Here is an 18,937-nt window from a genome sequence, read left to right on the forward strand (position 1 = left end):
TGACGTCTAACGGCAGTAGGTTCCTCTGGATTTTATTTAGGGTTATCGGTAAACACAAACGTAAACGACACATTGCAGCTTTTTGTTTATAAAAAACTGAAAAAAACTAAAACAAAACCGCGCGTTCTTTTTCTTCCACTTGTCCGTTAGGCGTTACTTTGTTCTGATCTTTCATGATAACAAACCACATTGGTTGTAATTTGACCGAGGAACATGAATACAGGTGACCGTATTCTCCGCACCAATTATATTTTTCTGCCAACGCAGTTGGAAATAATTCATCCTTGAAAACCGACACACCTGAACACATTCTTACTCACTGGCGCATGTGTGTATGGAGTCTAGAAAGTCAACTCACCTCCATCACCCCATGAAAATGGATCAGTATTTACATTAGCATTAGATTTAGACAGCGCGGCTCAGCCACTTACTCCCTATTAGCCGTCCTGACCTTAGCCCATTAGGGTCTAAAAGCTGCCGCTTGTCTCCACCGCTGCCAGGTGAGACTGACCAGACCTCGCCATTTTCCTACACTATCAAGCCCCGGCGATTATCTTCTCCATCGACTCACAATGGGACAGAAATCACAAAAGGCTTGATCACTCAAAGACTAGCGGAGATGCATTTCCTTCCCCGTCACTTCGCAGGCATAAAGGATTGTGTGCTTTTCATTAAGATTCTTAATGACTTACTGTCATGAAAAGAATCAAGGCAAGGCCTGTGATGGGAAGTACGGCAAAAAAAACAAAAAAAAACAACAACCTGCGGGTTAGATTTTTCGGGTGATACCATCAAAGCGGTTTGGACTGCTTAGAATTTGGTGTATTTTGTAAATGTAACAAAAACTAAAGAAAAAAAGAATTGGCAAAAATGCCTGTCTTCTTAACGCTAGAATTATTTTCCAGTTTTTTTTGTTTGCACTCTCCACCATGAAGGCTTGCTGCCATATGTACTTTCAAACAAAAAAAAAAAACGGAAAAACAACGGTGGAAACCCACATGGACAGACACCGACAGAGAAAAAAATCTGTGACAGAAAGAACAAAAGGAACAAGAGATGGAAAGAAAGAGAGACGGAGAGAGGGGAAAGATAGGGGAGATTCTAGACGAGCATAGTTTGAGTTCAAATCACTAATTACACATTCCTGAGCTTGTGAAGGGGAGTATTGTTTTCCATTTAGCCCTTACCCTGTCGCATGGTTTTACTTAGCACGAAACAAAAGGTACAGGGAACAAAACACAAGCCTAATACCAGGGCCTGCTAATGACAGAGAAATGGGGGAAATTATCCCTGTGGTGGATCCGCGTGAGAAGATGGCTGGTGATGACTGGACAAACGGAATTCGTTTTGAAACTGTCAATAAACGGCAGACGGCTTTTTCCTGGGAGCTTTGCGAGTAAACAACAGCCAATATCTAATGCCTTTTCCATAGACATTTCACTGCATATGTTTACGCTGCATGCGTCTCCACACGACTTAATATAAATACCTGTTTGGAAGTCTCAGAATCTGCAGATGATGGCATTTCGACACATTCAAACAGAAGTAGATTTTTTTTAGGCTTTTTTTTTTTTTTTGGGTGGGGGGGGGAGTCATTTATTGGACTTACTGTGTTTAAATAAGCGAAAATGTAAGTGCATGCTAGAGTGGTGCTCTGTGGGGAAGAGCACAATGAAAGCACCTCTTCAGCTGAGCTATTTTGCATATTGCCACAGGAAATCAAATGCCTTGCGATTGACCTACAAGATGGCACACTTGATCTCTCTCTCTCTCTCTCTCTCTCTCTCTCTCTCTCTCTCTCTCTCTCTCTCCCTCTCTCTCTCTAAAAGGCAGCCACCTCTGTCTGCTTTGCCCACCTCTTTCAAAACTCCAAGATTTAAATAGCAACTGCATATTGAAGAGCACCCTGGGAGAAAAATGTACTGACTTCTTACATAAACTCAAGGCAACTCGCTGTCGACAGCCTTTCGGTCGCTCAGGTTAGTCCTGTAAACCCAAAATGATGAGATGTTCGAGGAACACTGGGGGGGGGGGACCCCAACATTTTCTGCGGGAGCCACTGGAGGGGGGGGGGGTAAGCCGATAGCGGTGGCAACAGTGGGCAGGCCGACCTGGCTGGTGGTGTTTGCCCAGGCCCCAGCCGTCTAAAGGAAAGATATTGTTTTGCCCTGAAAAAGCCTCAGCCGCAGTCCGCATACCAGCATCCACTCAACATACCAATGGGCCCTTTGAAGATTACTCAAATGTTTGCCTTTGTCCACCCCCTCCCTCCCCCATCTGCTCCTATTCCTAGTCCTAACCTAGAGCGCTTCCTAAATGAGGAAAAGACGAGAAAGGAAAGAGTGGCGAATTAATAGAACTCAGCCACCTTCAGATTCTAGACGTTGTTGTTGTTGTTTTTCTGTAAGTGATGGGCGACGGAGACTCCGCGGCACGCTGACCCCTTGCTGGTAATTCCCAACAGAAAACGTTAAGACTCGATGGCGCGGAGCAAGCGTCTCATAAGTTTGCCGATCCTAATTTGACAGTTAACTCCTCCACGTTCATAGCACTTAGTATCTTCCGCAGTTAGGAGTGGACGGCAATAACGCCAATGGGTTAATTTAACAGAATGTGTTGAAAAAATCAGGACCCGCTCACCCCACACAAACCGCATTAATCCCGAACAAGTAAGTGGGCTTTCTATCAGGTCTATTTCAAAGCATTAGGGATTACCTCGCAGAAACTAAGCTGCTTGAACTCACAGGAGGTCAGCGGTATTGTGCTGCTCGCAGAGATGGAGGTGCCTGTGGTAGAGGCTAGGATAGACGGCAGGACAGGTCAGTTCCCCTTTTTCCACAGCTCTCTGACAACATCCCCAAATCCTTCTCCCTCCTTCTTTCCCCGCGCCGTTTTCATCCCCCGTCTCCCTCTCTCTCTCTCTCTCACCGTATAATCGAATATCTCCCACTACTTATCTATTCACTGAGCACCTAATGGTTAAAATCAATTACAGCTGGTATGCTGAAACGCCGAATATGGCTACACATGCTGATAATGACAGAGAGAGTGTGAGACTGGGGGGGGGGGGGAGAAAAGGAGCCCAGAAAGAGAGTGACTTGGGATTGTTCCAAGGGAGTAGCACAATTACCTCCAATCGATTGGTTATTGATTTGGAAGGGCGTTGAGGAGTATTTCAGTTCAACTTTGTCCATATCAATATCCTGATAGAATCATAAGGCGGTTAGAGCATGATGGTGCCATCTAAATACAATTGCAGAGCTGAAGCAACATTTGAAACAGCCGAATCGAATGATTTTACGACAACTTGCGTACAAAATTAAGCACACGTTTTAATGTCAGGGCGATCCCAAAAAAGTAAATCTAATCAACTCCCGCTAAAGAATTCATCTGATCTCCCTGCCATGTGTTCTGTCTGAAGTTGGTCTGATCAAATCAATGCTTCAAAAGTGGAGAGAACATGCCACGGGGGGGATCATATCTGAGCTCAAAGCACCTTCTTTCATTATTGCGGTTTTTTTTGTTGTTGTTTTTTTTGACAGAACGGTGTTTGTTATCTTAGCGCAAACAAGATAATCAAACGCGAAGGGAAAAGAAGAGATTGGAAGGAATTGGAGGTATCCAACAAAAAAATAAATTTAAAAAAATCGGTGCGAGCTACGTGTGTGTGATTTGAATGCGATGGAGGGAAGTGTGTGTTTTGGCCAGGATATAGGGAGGATGAGAGGTTTAAGAAAAGTGGGGAAAGGACAAACTCTTGCCAGCTTCTTTGTTCTTGCATCCCCGACACTACTCCAACCCCCTCGCCCTCATCCTCCACTTGTCTCCACCCTCCCCCCCCACCCCACCCACCCCCTTCTGCTATCGTTCCCATACCTGTCAGCCCAAATCTGCTTCACAGTCTCTTGCACATGGACACAGCCCAAATGACCCACAGTGAAGGGTGGGAACGGTTATTAAAAGGATCACATCTGGCTATTAATCTTAGAAAAGCAGCAGTGTGCGTTTCTCCGTTTCATAAAGACAGAAACTCACCTTGTGAAAAGAAAAAAAGAAAAACACACACACACAAAAAAAAAAAGCATTTGCGTTACAGCCTAAACTAATTCCCTGGGGAGTCAAGAGGCAGAGGGGAGGTGAGAGGGGGAAGGTGGCTAGGGTAATTAAGCATCATTTATGAGTGTCAGCCAAAAGCTGGATCAAAGCTGGACATTACACACACAAACACACACACACACACACACAACTCCTCACACGACCATCTGGTAAAGGCGTTGGTAGGAGAACGGGCGCAACTCTTATTAATATCTATGAGGATTATTAGGAAGACGGGCGAGGGTGGGGACGTCCGTCCATTCAGACCTCTGTCTCAAACACAAAGCCACCGGCACAGCATATACTCTCTCTCTCCCTCTGTCTCTCTCTCTCTCTCTCTCTCTCACACACACACACACCTGCTTTTATGGTTTAATTAGCCTCTATCCCAACTGCCCCGCCCCGTGAGCTCTGAAAGATTTCCATTGTAATCTCGACGCAGGTGAAACAGGAGACTATTTGACTAATCTACTAACCGCCCGGCATCAGTTTTCCTTCGAGCAGAGGGGGAAAAAAAAAAAAAAAAAAACGCAACAGTAAAACAGACAACCTCTCTGCTTGGGAAAAGGAGAAAAAAAAAAGATAAAAAGTGTGAAAATTTGCCTGTTCGGGTTTTCAGCTCTGAACTTTTCATGGCATCATGCGTCTCCATGACAGAACATGAAAATCTATATCTCGCAGTCAAGCAGCATCTAGTGTGAAGTGTCTGACAAGATTCCTTTTTGAAGAAAATATCAACTCCAAGTCTGTCGAGGAGCGCAAGACAAGGACGCTGTTATCGGCACCCTGTGTCTGGTACAGGCACACGTGGACTCAAGTGGAAAAATAGTAACTTGATACCCATAATTTGCGAGTGTTTTTTTATGAATCTGCGCAGTACCGCACCTCTGCGAGTGCATACGCATTCATGTGTGTTTGTGTGTAGCTGAGAGCCCGCGCCATAAATGGGGCAAACGCTTCAGAAATAGACCCAGACGTTTTTCTATTATAGCCGCCATCACAATGATATTTTATGCAAATCTATGGGAGTCAATCTCCTGTCCATTTCCCCATCACACTAGTCCAAATGACGGTCCAATAATTTGGGTTGCATATATATTGGGCCATTTGATTTTTAAATGAGAGAGAGCAGGCTTGACCCTTGCTAATAGTCAAGGCACAGCGGTGGACCTAAAATTGCCAGATGCACAATCAAAGCGACCTCCATTTGAGCTCAATAGAGGGAAATTAAAAGTCAAAGGAACAGGATAGAGATTGAAGAAGTCAAGAAGAAAAAAAAAATCTTGATTGATGGAGAAAAAAGAAAGTGATCTACAAATCTAGACTCCCTTCCTTTCTCTCTCTCCTCCTATCACTTATCTACTTTAATTCCCCTTGCCCTATGATTCCAAGCCCTGGTGTTGCCAAGAGGATCATAGGTAATGAGATGCCCTATCTGCTGCTCCCCAGGGGTCAGGCAGCAAGACGGAGGTGGAATGAAAGCGACTCAAGAAAGAAAATGAGTGAGGCAGAGGTGGTGGAAAAAAAAAGTATCTAAATGTTGTTTAGGTTCCGATTCAATTCAAACATTTGCCAATTCATACCCTCCATCTCATACTTTTACATTGCCATTTTTTTCCCTTCGTCCTCACATTTTATGTCTGAGAACAACAAGCGTCATGGTTTTATGGAATAGAACCATTTGATACTGTTTATTTTTTTTATTGGTAGTACAGTATTTTCATGAGGAATGAAGATGAAACGTTCTGGAAATGTTCTAATCTCATTTACAATTTTAAATCAACTGTATATTATTTTTTCCTCCAGACTTTGTGTTATGCTACTTTTCCATTTATTTTGGCTATGACCCTGGTTGGCACCCTTGACTCTTGAAATCTGTGGGATCATAACCGCTCTTTGTAACAAAATAACCGTAAAGCATCTAATTTTAGAAGATTGTATTTAATGGCATCAAATATTCCCAATTTCCTTGAAGTGGACTAGGATTACCTTATTAAAAATGTATTTAAATGGTACATTGTTAAAACGGGTCCAAAACAAGCCCCTGGGGGGGTATATACCGATGCATGGTTGGTATGGAATGTCCAACAGCAGATGAAACGTACAAAACTACCACAGCATGGAAACGGCAGAGGGGGAAATTCACCCGATCCTTAAGTCAAGGTTTGCCGTTAAATGTGAAAGCTACTTAAGAGTCTGACACACTTAGTTTAAAGCAGATTGTGAGAAAGTGAGCGAGAGGAGGGGAAAATGCCCTGTCCATCCCGTATGTCCATTTCCACCAGGATTATGACGGAAACTTGGAATGGCTAGCGGTGGTTTCGAACAGTTAAAGATTTATTTGGATAGCCATAACAGAAGCAGGTGCCATGGTCTCTAAAACACGGTGTGTATGCCTCTGTGTGTGTGTGTGTGTGTGTGTGTGCGTGTGGTCCTTGACTGTGCCACATTGACCATGAACATTCTCAGCTCCTAATGACCCAGGGGCAAGCGCAACGCAGATCTCAACCTCAAAGCTCTGCTGGGACACATGCACACACAAACACATATGTTCACCTCGAACTAAACCCCCTACTTAGCCAGCCAGCGCATGAGGCTGGCACTGACAGATTTACTCTCGACTCCATGTGCATCAAGGCTAGTGTTTGTTATTAAGAATCATAACGAATCCATACATCATAATATTCAAGTCTGAGCTAAATACCAGTCAGGCCAGCTATGGACAAGCTAGGCTACAGATCATAGGCTGGTAGCGCACACACTTTGTCACAACATCTCGTGCTTTGTCGACTTTTCTAGAGGGATGGGGATTTGTGCAGGGCTGACAGCCTTTATAGCGGCAAAGTAAGATTCAACGCCCAGTGTTTCCAGTTAACGTCTAAATGCAAGAATGCTATGCTACCCGAGCCACAGTTTTCCCTATGATGAATAAACCAGGACCAATCAGACTGTCTACGTTTCCGATAAGAGGCGAGAAGCAGACCTCCATTTTTTTTATTTTTTTTTCATGTAAGGCCTGTGAGTTCCTTTGCCACCTGCTGTGCCCTGGACACCAGATGACTTGATGTCCATGAACTGCTAATGTCATTTCCCTTTTTCTGTTTCAAAGTCTGGAGGGAAAAAAAAAAAAAGAACTTTCAAACTCTCAATTCCCCTCAGAAGTACTCAATGGCCGCTACAAAGCGGCCATAAAATCTCCTGAATATGCTTTTTGTTTGTATCTTCAAATGGTTTCCCATGCCATAAAGATATTCTCTGTTTCCAAAAAAGCCAGATGGTGAAGTCTTCAACACTCGGATCTTTTATGCGCGCGGCCAAGCTACCACTATCCCCATGTGCTTTTCACCTCTGCCAATACATAAAAGGAGAGGTGTTTTTCTGGTCAAATAAAGAAATGATTTTTTTTTTTTTCCCCCTCTCAGCTTTTGCTCTGCAGCTCACTTAGCCCAGTCTACACGTTTTTCTAGCTCTCTTTCTCTCTGTTTTACCACCACATGTCCAAGGGTAAAATAGTGGAATTTCTGCCAGAGGCATTAAAAGCGTCATCTGTGGAACAGATTTGTTGAGGCCTGTGGACTGGGTGGGTGGGTAGATGAGGTAAAGGGGTGTTTGGGTGCGCACAGGGGACATTGGGATGACCCTCGCTTGCCTTGGCAAAGCTGGGGTATGTACGTTTCTGAAAAAGGTACTTCCTGATTCTGCAAACTGCCTATAGAAGATCAAGAAAAAAAAAGAATGAGAAAACTTTTATTAGACTTCTAGGATTCCTCCAGTTTCCACACAACACACCGATATTGTTACCTTTTTGTGCGATAAAATCGCTGCCAATATTTTATGTAACCTTGGTAACTTATCTTAAAAGCGCCTCGTATTAAATCAATGGAAAAGGCAGCCAAACGTGATTCAACCCTTTTAAATGCTTTTACATGTGTGGAAACAAAGACACATGGACGAGCACGAGAGCCTTCCCTTGACAAAAAAGGAGATTCTGATTTGAGTCAACTAATCATGCTGATTCAATATGCCACGGCCTCAGGTAATGCAGTCTAATGTGAAAGCTGCACGTTTGCTCAGAATTTCTCAATTTCCCTCGAGCAGAGACATCTCCAGTTCATCTCGTGCCAAGTTCAGCCTTTGCCAAACTGTTGACAATCTTCTGTTAATATGAACATCCTGTGGAAGTCAGCTAAGACTGTTTTAGATAGCCCTGAGAATGGCAATTAGTCTAATCCAGTTAAGAAACTGTCTTTAAGATCCAGTCAGATTTCCTAAATAAACGTAAATCCTTAAGGAATAAACAATGACATTTTGCTAAGAATAAAAGCAATGCTGGTTAAAGTTCAACGGGTTAAGTGGCTCCTTTAATAACAGAATGACTTGATTTAAAAACAGCAACAAGTAATGTGCTTAACATTTAAGAGATGCAGAAATAAATGAGCTGAAGGTAGCATGCCCAAGCGCCACCAGACTGTTCAAACTACAACACTCTTTTTTTCTGAAAGCTGTTACCGAGAAAACAAAACCAAGTATCCGTAAGGTGTTTAAAAAATGAAGTAAGTGGCGGCGCAAAAGGTGCCGGCTGCTACCTAAAGATACTATACCTGAATTTATTTTTTACTTGTTAAGACTTTTTACGCATTAAAAGACGTAATTTGATAATAACAATTGACCAATTGATAAGGAGATCAAGCAAATCCAGATTTTTTTATTTTTTTTATAGGAATAAGCAGTAAACTGGGGACAACCCGGGAACGATTTTCTCTACCAATGGCAGAACGAGGTGTGGAACCGTTGCTAAACAGCAGCTCCTCCAGTGCGTCCATGACAGGGTATGAAAACAAAGCAGAATGCATCTAAGTATTGACCATTCCCATAAGAAAATATAATGTACCCGAGACTTAAGTCAGAGAAGACAAAGAAAAGTTCCTCAATGAAATCTTGTTCCCTCCAGAGAATTGTGCAGAAGTTTGAGGCTCGTTTAGTATTGTGCATGTTTTTTTTTTTTCATGGCGGGAAAAAGCAGCAAGCTACAACTGCCAATGAGAGTACAGTGGAGCAACTGAGGAGGACTTTTGGCCCACTCAGACCTTGACAAGGCCACCTCAATGAATATTTTTTTTTTTGATTTGGAGTTATTTAGAGGTGGATTTGCTGATGTTCAAGATTTTCTAAGAGTACAGTTTAAACTTAGATAGTTTTGACAGCTTTTCTAACAACCAGTAAAATTAGCATTTGAGAATTGCATCCTCAGTTTATTGTTTGACATTTATTTTTGTTTGACAATCTGTAGGATTTAACTGGGACAAAGAAAACAATAACTGAAAAAGGGAATAAAGACAATTTCACATCACTATACATCCTCAGTGAATATATGCACAGACTGGTGTTTACAGCTCCTGACACTAAAAAAAAACGCTAATAGAACTAATTGCCAATATAAGATGCTAACGACGGTCCACAGTGTCACCCAGTAATCATTTTGTTTTTGTTTTAAATTAGTAAAACCCTAATTCGCAGCTACTGCTGTCTCACACACAAGTTGTGACCTAGCCTCGGCTTCTAATGTAAATAATTAGTAACCGCGCACGAAAGGATATTTCAAAATATAGTTCTAAAAAGGAAAAGTTAGAACAGCTATATGAAAAAACAGAGCTCTGAAGTCGATCACCAAAACTCATCTCTAACATTACGCTGTGTACCTCATCTTGAATATAGTATATCAACCTCTTGCAAATATTTGTTGAAATAAATCTATGACCCCCTTTATTTTATTTAAAAGTGGGCAATTGAAAGTCAGAAAATTATATCTCAACGATTTATATGAATCGCTGATTAATGTTTACATACTCTTCCTGCTATCTTTCCCACATCTACATCTTCACAACATACAAACTCATTCAAATCCACACACACAACTAAATGTCAGTGCCAAATTTTACAGCTGTAAAAGGAATCCTCTGTAATGCATCCCAGTTGATCCGGTCCTGCAGGGTGAGGCCTTTGAAATGTAGCGACATCCAATTAAGCTGAAATCCTTAATCACTCTAAATATTTAGGAGAGGAAAACAACGCCAAACACTGGACATATTTCAGTTTCTTTGCAAAACATCTCTATGAAGTGTAGAAGGTTTAATTGCTTTTTAAAACTCAGTTCTTGCTGCATTTCCCAGCCTGATATAATGACCTACTAGTGCAGTAAGACTAAAGCGTGTCATCAGTAAAAGAGTTTAACTTTTCTTCTTTTTTGGCAAAAGAAGAATGTGTTTGTCTGCTGGGGAGGCACTTATGTATTCTTGGAAAATGATATATCAAAATAAAGCCAAAAATCCATTCCATCGCAGGAAGATCACCAAAATGCATATTTTGTAATCTTTTTTTAATATAAACACTGCCCTCAGCATTCAGATTGTTTGCTGCTTTTTTTTTTTTTTTGTCATACACACTAAAGACAGATCAAACATCAAGAGTAACATTCATTCTGCTCTGGCTGTCCCAACAGAAAAAAAATTATTTGCAAATGCTATGCTTAATATAGATATTTTTTTTTTGAATAATTCCAGTGCCATTTTTTACCGCAAAGACAGCTGAAGGTAATCGACTTATCAAGGATAATCTAAACTCACTGATGTTACATGACTGTATGTGTAATAAGAACGAACAGCAGTGCCAGCAGTGCCAGGAAATGTAACCATATCAAACCGAGATCTGCTTCGTTACTCTCACGGTGACCTTTTTTTTTTTTATCTTTGTCGTTCCACTCTCATGGGAACTTTTTATCTGTGTGACGTTGCACTTAAGAGGACAAGACGAATGCTGTTAAAACAAAAAATACGGCAATTTATCATTTATTATTGTACTTTGCCGGTGCACTGATATTTTCAAGATAATTTTTGGTGTGGCCATCAACAGCTGAGACTTTTTTTCTTTTCTTTGCTTGGACAAGAGGAGTGATTTTTTTTTTGCATGGTACATTGCAAGCAAAAGGGTTTTTACCTTGTAGAGGCGGATGGCGAACTCGTGCCTCTGGTTGGTGGCGTGCAGCCTCAGCTTATCCACACTGTTGCTGTAGTAGTCGCAGGCATTGCACTTCAGGTGCACCGGGTTGCCGATGGCCACGCACTTTAATCTCCACTGGTTGGCCTTGCCTCCCTCCTTGATGTGAGCCACCAGCTGATGTTTCTGCATGTGCTTGTCCGTCTTGCAGTGCAGCTGAAAGTTGGCCTTGAGCTGCGTGTTGTAGCTGCAGAGCTTGCACTGGTAGACATCGCCCACCACGCAGCGCCACTCCTCTTCGGGCAGGGCGCGCTCAGCGTTGATGTGGGCGTTGAGGGCCTCTAAGCTGTCTGTGGAGTAGCAGTTGCACACGGCGCACTGGTAGAGGCGCAGCGAGGGGTCGCTGATGGGTGGCGACAGGGACGAGAGGGAAGGGTCTGCCGAGGACATGCCCCCCATTCCGCCCGACGACACCAGGGATAGATCATCCGCCATCAGCTGGCCGCCGGCAAGGCGCAACTCTGCTGATAGGTCGTTATTCACTACGGAGAAAATGAGCGAAAACGCGCGTTAGGCAGCGAACTGGAAATAAATTAAGAGGCTGTAAAAGGTAATTTTTTTTTAGGTTAGATAAAAGAAAGAAAGAAAAAACAGAAATATGTCAGTAATACAAAGGTGGCGTGAGAGCGAGAAGGCTAACATATGCGTGTGGGCTGATATCCGAAGGAGAAAAAGAGAAAAATACACGTTTTTTTTTTATTAAATGAAATTAAGGGCAGAAAAGAAGATTCTCCCATGCAGGCCTATCCTGCACAAAAGGGGTTTGATCAAATAAAGCCTCACAGAGAAGTAAGGCTACTTACAAAGTCTTGTCTATAAAAAACCCTAATAGGATTGAATCAGGATCAATTACAATCATCCTTTTCAACTTGCTAACTCGCTCATCAGGTAGCTTTAATTACTGCTCTCAGCAATAGTGGCACAATGGTTTCAGGGCTCTGGGCTTTTCCCGCATCAACCAAAGATTTGAAAAGCTGATCAATGCATTACACGCGCTTTTCTTTTTTTCTTCCGCCCACTAACCCTAGGACAAAAAAAAAAAAACGAGATCTGCAATTCATGCAAATGTAATTAACACATGCGTTTGATCCCTTCATTGTCCTGCTATGAATGTTACCAAAGTTAATCATGTTTTTGTTTCTTTTTAAGTTAAGATAATATCACAACACAAAACACACCAAAGGAACCCACATCTTCTAAATAATTTGTTTTACAAAATCATTTTCTCCAGTTAAGTGATGGCAGAATCTACATAAACAGAGTCAGACAAAGCTACATAAACTTTTCTTAAATGCTAAGGCGGATTAAAGAATGCAAAAAAAAAAAAAAATGATTTATGCTTGCATGCATCATACTGAATATGCATTTCAGTTTGAATCAGTTTCCTGCTCCTACCATTTATACCTAGGTACATCTGCACTCACTATGGGGAGCTGTGAGTTATCAGTGTAATTCACCGAGAGTACATCTGCTAGCTGGGCTGTGACCTCCACACTGGAGGAGGGAGTGGGTGTGCAGCACTGCAGGGTCATTGTTAAATCTCTCTCACTCCTACGGGAATCCGCTTCCTGCTGTTAGTGTGTGTGTGTGTGTGTGTGTGTGTGTGTGTGTGTGTGTGTGTGTGTGTGTCCGTGTGTGTAAATCCATCTCTGAGTAAATGAGTAAAGGTTGGATTGGTGTTTATATTGTGGTGGCGATGATGGTGGTTGTGATGTAGAGGGGGTGGATTAAGCTGATTTAAGAAAATTACAAATGAAAGATTAAGAATAATTCTCATGTGGCATCTCATAATCATTTTTTAATCAGTGAGAGGGTTCAAAGAAAGGAGACAATGACAGAGGCACCGCATGAGAGCAGAGATAAGAGAGAAAGAAATCGAGAGAAGGATAAGCGGAAAGGGGGCTAGGGCAAAAACGATGGAAAGTGACAAAGAAGGTGAGAGGGCACAGAGAGATTGACGAAGAGCAACAAAAGAAACACACACAGATTAAAAAAAAAAGCATACCAAGATGGCATCAGATAAATGAGATGAAACAGACAGAACTGGTTGTATTAAAAGAAAATCAACAAAAGACATCAGAAAATTGAAGTTTAAGAACAATAAATCAAATTGGGTATTTCTTCTTTTAAAAACCCTAATCTCTAAAATCTGTCAGGCATGCTTCTCTTTCTCGGGAGGCAAAATTTGAATCACCTAGGCCAGATCCGAGAGCAGCTGCAGTCGCAGGATCCAGCTGAAATGGGTTAATCATCATCTGGGCATCTGGTCCACCGCTGCCAGCTGGATTCTCCAATTTAACTCCTGCGAGCCCCATGTTCTGAGCCAGGTAGTACTGGTAAAGCTCTGCCTCGGCCGGTGCCAGGCCCAGATGGAGGCTGTGCTGGATCTGCTTCATGTTCTGCTGCAGCAGCATCATGTTGTGCATATGCTTCTCGCTGGTCATGTGGATTCGTAAGTTCCGTGCCACATTGGTCTCATAGTCACACACCTGGTGAAAAAAAAAAAAAAATGAAGGTTTTGGATTCAGCTTTATTGGCTACCTTAGCAAGAACTCCATTTATAGCTGTATGACGTCTGGAATGGAAACTAAGAAATCAGGAGCATCAGTTTAATATTAAAACATGAACCAACAAAAGACAGCTTATCTGTGCGTTAACGGTACTGGTGCAAATATACACCGTTTCATTTGATGTAGCAATAATAAGATAAGATGCTCGGATATATAAGACACTGGTTTGTTATAGGGGTCAGATGATCTGGCTGAGGGGGGGGAAAAAATAATAGACACAGTGACGCACAGATAAATAACTGGCTCATTGTGCAGACAGTGCAACAAGCTAATTGGCATGTGTGCAACCACTATGCTACAATAATGCTCTGTTTATTTCAATACCTCACAGCGCCAAGTGGGCTTCTGCTTGGGCTTGGATGGAGAGGGAGCACTGCAGCCTCCACCAAGGCTGGAACTGGACACGGGGTTGGCATGGTTGTGATTATACGGTGCCTCACTGCCACCATTCTGGAGTGTTTGCACGTTATTCAGATGCTTGTCTGACTGCATGTGGATGCTAAGGTTTCCTTTGGTGGTGGTTGAATAATTGCATACCTAAAAGAGAGGGATTGTTGCAGAAAAACTGATGTATGATAAACATTAAAGCATTTATGACAGACACTAACAGGTACCTGATGAGAGAATAAGCATTTAAATTGAGGCTTTCTTTAGATTATCACAAGTGTGCTTTGTTGACAGAAGCGCTTTAATGTCCATATCTTGATGCAATATTTTAAAGGAGTAAAACTGTCTTGTTATTAATGATGCATAACCTAACTGACACGTGCCTGATGAAACAATTTAAAAGGAAAATTGCCTTATTAATCTTGTAGAGACTATCCAATTAATTTCCAATGCTTATGTCATCTAAGCAGACTGAAAAGTTATGGTCAAGCTTTCATAAAGGTAGACAATCAAAACCAAAAGGATAACCTTTTAGATAAGCACATTCAGAGACAAATTACATGGCAAAACAAAATCCAAAGGATAAGATAAAGGATGGACAGACCTCACAACGGAAGGGCTTGTATCCGCAGGTATAGCTTTCGCCTCTAGCTAAACGAGGGTGAGGCTGTCCTGTCCGGCAGTACACACATGATCCACCAGACTCTGGATGTTTTTCCTTCATATGAGCATCCAGTGTTTGCTGGTACTTGTAGTGCCAGTTACACTTTGGACATTTTAGCGTCTTGCAGGAATTACGTGAATGCATCATTGTCATGTGTCCTCCTAGAGACCGAGAGGATCCCAAGACTGTGTCACATTTGGGGCACTCCACCCCACTGCCTGGGGATCCTTCACCTGGACCAGGAGTTCCTGGAGTCCCTGGGGTTCCAGGTGTACTAGTGTTTCCTGTGTTTTGATGTAATGGACCGGGACTCTCATCATCTCTGCGCAGCATCATCATGTCAAGGGGATTAGACAACGGTGATAACCCATCCCGGCCTGCCAGGCCTTCAGTGGTTGAGTCATTGCTGTTTTCACGCTCTCTGCCAGCTGCTAGGGCAGTGGACAGAAGGCTCTTCTCCATCTCCAGCTTCTCAGGTACAGGCAGGGAAGAAGAGGAGGTGGATGCAGGGCCTTTGCTGTCACTGTTCAACTTAAGCACACTGTTGGAAAGGGGGGGGTTACTTTGGTTTAAGAGAGGGAAATCTTTGCTACTGGTGCTGTCGGCCCGCTGGCTTGCCATTGCCATGGTCATTGCCTGTTCCTCCTCCTCATCTGCCTCCATCTCTGCTCCTCCACCAAGTGAATAAGCATCCTCATCCTGTTCTGGACTTTCTTCTCCCACTGTACCGGGCTCCCGCTTAATGGGCGGGTACTGGCTCAGGTCCGGCCCATTGGGTTGCAAAGTGCATGTGTCCCTAACGTGGCCTTTGCAGTCACTATCAGAGTTCCGACTTTCTAGGCTGCAACCAGAGGCAGCAGCAGTAGAACTCCCACTGAGGGTTCTGTGGGCACCAACCCCACTCCCGAGGTTTGGGTTGGTCTCAGCCTTTGGCATGGTTTGGGTTCTGGGGGTTTGGTCAGTAGAGGAGCTGCTGGCACTGCCCTTCAGGAAGGCAAAGCCTGCCTGAAGAGAATCTGCATTCTCCCCACTACTGTGGAACGCATTCCACAAGCCACGGAGCCCCGTGTCTGGCCCCAGGAAGTTGGCAGGTGAGGGAAAGTGGGGTAGCACAGCGTTTGGGGGTTTTTTTGGTTCCAGAAAGCTTATAAGAGGTTCTTTGTCCTTGCCGATGCCCTGGATGATGGCAGAGACATGCTTGTTGCTCAGCAGCTTCTGTTCCTGCTCATTCAGGGTCATACGGTGGTCATGGACAGCATGTGTCACGAAGGAACGGCTGTAGCCAAAAGACAGCTTGCACAGGAAACACATCAGCACAGGTTTCCGCCGCCCATCAGCCACACAGCCCTCAAACTTGGACAAGTCCACATTGTTGGGGACATCTTTGGACACACAGGAGTTTTTGGCTGCACCATCCGCCTTTAGATAGTCTTTGTCATGCTTGTGGCGGAGGTCATAGACACGGAAACTGTGCAACACAGGACCAGCGCCCACCAGCCCTCCAGCTGAGGTATTTGGGAAGGAGGGGTGGTCAGCCGCTAGTGATTTGCTCCCAAGGGATGAGGCGATGTGGAAGGTGTTGATGATCTGGGGGTAGAAGGACATGGGTGCAGCGGGCTGCTCCAACCGTTCCCCTGCTGGGCTGAGGCCACTCTGGCCACTGTTGCCCTGGGCACTAGGGAAGGTCTGGGGTGACAGCAGGCCCCTGAATTGAAGAGACCCAGAGAGCCCCCCCTGGTTGCCACGCTGCTCTTTGGAGTCCTCCAGGATAAAGGCAGAGCCATCGGGCTGGTAGATGATCTCGCCACACAGGTTCTCCACATCACTATCCTCTTCCATCTCCATTTCACTGTTCATATCCCCTACATCTGCGGCACCAACCTCACGTTCTCCTTCATCCTCACTTTCCTCCCCAATCATCCCTTCAACCTCCTCATCCTCCTCATGATCTCCAGCAATAGGCAGGCGGGCATTAGGGCAGTGGTGCTCCATATATTTTTGTAAACTGGAGAAGGAATTAGAACATTCGTTGCAGGGGATCTCCTTTGCCGGTGCCACAGGGGATGTGGCAGGGGCAGAACAGTCCGAACCCAAAGCTGCTCCTCCTCCTACTCCTGGTAAAGTTCCGGTAACACTCCCTTTGTTACCGGAAGTAAAGCTTTCTCTCTGACCCTGCTCCGTTACAGGGTCAATAGTTGCACTGACAGTGGTGGGGGTAGTAGTGGATCTACGCGGACTCACAACTGGCCGTCCAAGGCCATTCTCCAACTCTCCAATGGCAACAGGTGACGACTGCTTGTTGATGCTGTTTGTGACAGTGGTCTCCATGGAGACAACTGAGTTGTCCTCAGCAGCAGCATCCAACCTCTGGCCACCATAGTCCTGCTGCCGTGATGACACCATAGGGGGAGAGTCACAAGTTGCCATGATGACCACTACATAGGGATCTCATCTCATCGAGCCCAACAGGGACCTGATTAAGGAAGAAAAACAAAAAAAAAAGATATTTAGCATCTCAGTTGTGTTGTAGACCTGTGTTATAGTAGACTATATATATATGGAAAGCATACAACAAATTTATCCAACATGAGTTGTTGTTCTGCTATTGAAAAAAGGTAAGAAATTTTAAAGGCATTAATATAATCTCTTAAGAAGAAAGTTTTCAAGACTGGTGAATATTGCTTTTGTTAAAAGGTTATTACTTTTAACAAAAGCAAGGCTCGCAAATTCTGATACAAACAGATGGATCAACATTAGGAAAAACAATAAACTGTTACTTTATGAAAACAAAAGATGGAAGGACTTCAGTCAACCATGGCATGTTCCTACCAGCTTGGGGTTAGCAATTTGGCAGTGCAGCCTTCTGGTCATAGAAACAAAAAGAGTACTCAGAGATCATCTCCATCCATTATATTAACTTGTTTTCTTATGAAACTCAGGACAGAAAGAAGTAAAAATTCACAGAGAAAGAGTACAGCACAAAGGACTAGCTTCCATGAGGAATATTGTTTGGAATACCAGTGAGATGTTATCAATCTTGGGTGGGAGCCCATCTTTGAACCCATGACTACATCTTTCGCTTGGATTTTCACAACAAGGTACAAACACTAAGCCACCAACAAACACACAGTGCAGAAAACAACACATCCCAAATCCACTAGCATGTACTCAGAATTCCATGGTGTTATCACAATAAAAAATTCTTTCAAAAGCATAAGAACCAAAAGTCCATTGCTAGGTTGAGAAAAATCCATCCTTGCTAAACTACTTGCATCAAATGAATTTAATTTGAACATGCTAGTGTTTTTCCCTGTGATACAGTATTAGGCTTCTTTCGGAAGCTTGCCTGTAAATGAGCTAACCTTAAAGGAAAGCTTTAAACAGCCACGTTAACCTTTAACCCAATCCACCTGCTGCTTAACTCTCTCTCTTTTTTCTGCCAGCCTTTTCCTCACAACAAAGCTACAAAGCAATTAGGGGATTAATCCACAACAATCCAGGGCTAAACAAAGCTGGTGGGAGGGGACAGTAAAAGCGTGAGGAATGAAATCAAACACGAGGACCAAGTGTGTTTTTAAGGGTGCACGTGTGTGCAAGTGTTACAATCAGGTTTATATGTCCCAGAGATTAGAGATAATATAGGAGAAATTGTGTTTCTGTCGCACTTAGCATAATAGAGTTTGTCAGATTAAAGAAAAATATACAAAAAGGAAAGACAAAGAATATTACTCCCAATTGAAATATATATATATATATATATATATATATATATATATATATATATATATATATATATATATATATATATATATATTTGTTTGTGTGTGTGTGTGTGTGTGTGTGTGTTTTCAATAAAGCCCTTGTTGGTTTTTGCTTTAGGCAATCCTCTTTGAGGTAACAACTGTGGTCCTCTACAGCACACACCTCTACAGGCAAACACACATGTTTTTATGTTGACTCTAATTGTAATTGCAAAAACATTAGCAGCAATTTGCCTTGCATTCTAATGCAAAAAGATGAAACAGCGAAACTGAATCATGCTAGAAGCATGCGGGGTAATGACACACACATGAAGTTCCTACCCTAATGCATACGTTTATTCTAGACTTTGCTGCATGATCTTTGTCGTAAAAATGTGCAGGCGAAAGGCTTAGTCGGTGGTACGGAA

At 43.1% G+C, this 18,937-nt stretch overlaps 1 protein-coding gene across 4 annotated transcripts in view; it reads right to left on the bottom strand.

Moving 5' to 3' along the window:
* The window catches only part of zfhx4 (zinc finger homeobox 4), a 95,233-nt gene that overhangs the window by 51,288 nt on the left and 25,008 nt on the right, over positions 1-18,937 (bottom strand). For all 4 annotated transcript variants that reach the window (XM_021317190.2, XM_036124894.1, XM_036124895.1 and 1 more), the window contains exons 2-5: positions 14,710-17,242; positions 14,043-14,255; positions 13,343-13,637; positions 11,089-11,630 (exon numbers count right to left, since the gene is read on the bottom strand). In XM_021317190.2, coding sequence (XP_021172865.2) covers positions 11,089-11,630; positions 13,343-13,637; positions 14,043-14,255; positions 14,710-17,196 — 3,537 coding nt within the window. In that variant the 5' untranslated portion in view covers positions 17,197-17,242. The remainder of the gene's footprint in view (positions 1-11,088; positions 11,631-13,342; positions 13,638-14,042; positions 14,256-14,709; positions 17,243-18,937) is intronic.

Source organism: Fundulus heteroclitus, chromosome 21 (assembly GCF_011125445.2).
Source record: "Fundulus heteroclitus isolate FHET01 chromosome 21, MU-UCD_Fhet_4.1, whole genome shotgun sequence".
Classification (NCBI taxonomy): Eukaryota; Metazoa; Chordata; class Actinopteri; order Cyprinodontiformes; family Fundulidae; genus Fundulus; species Fundulus heteroclitus.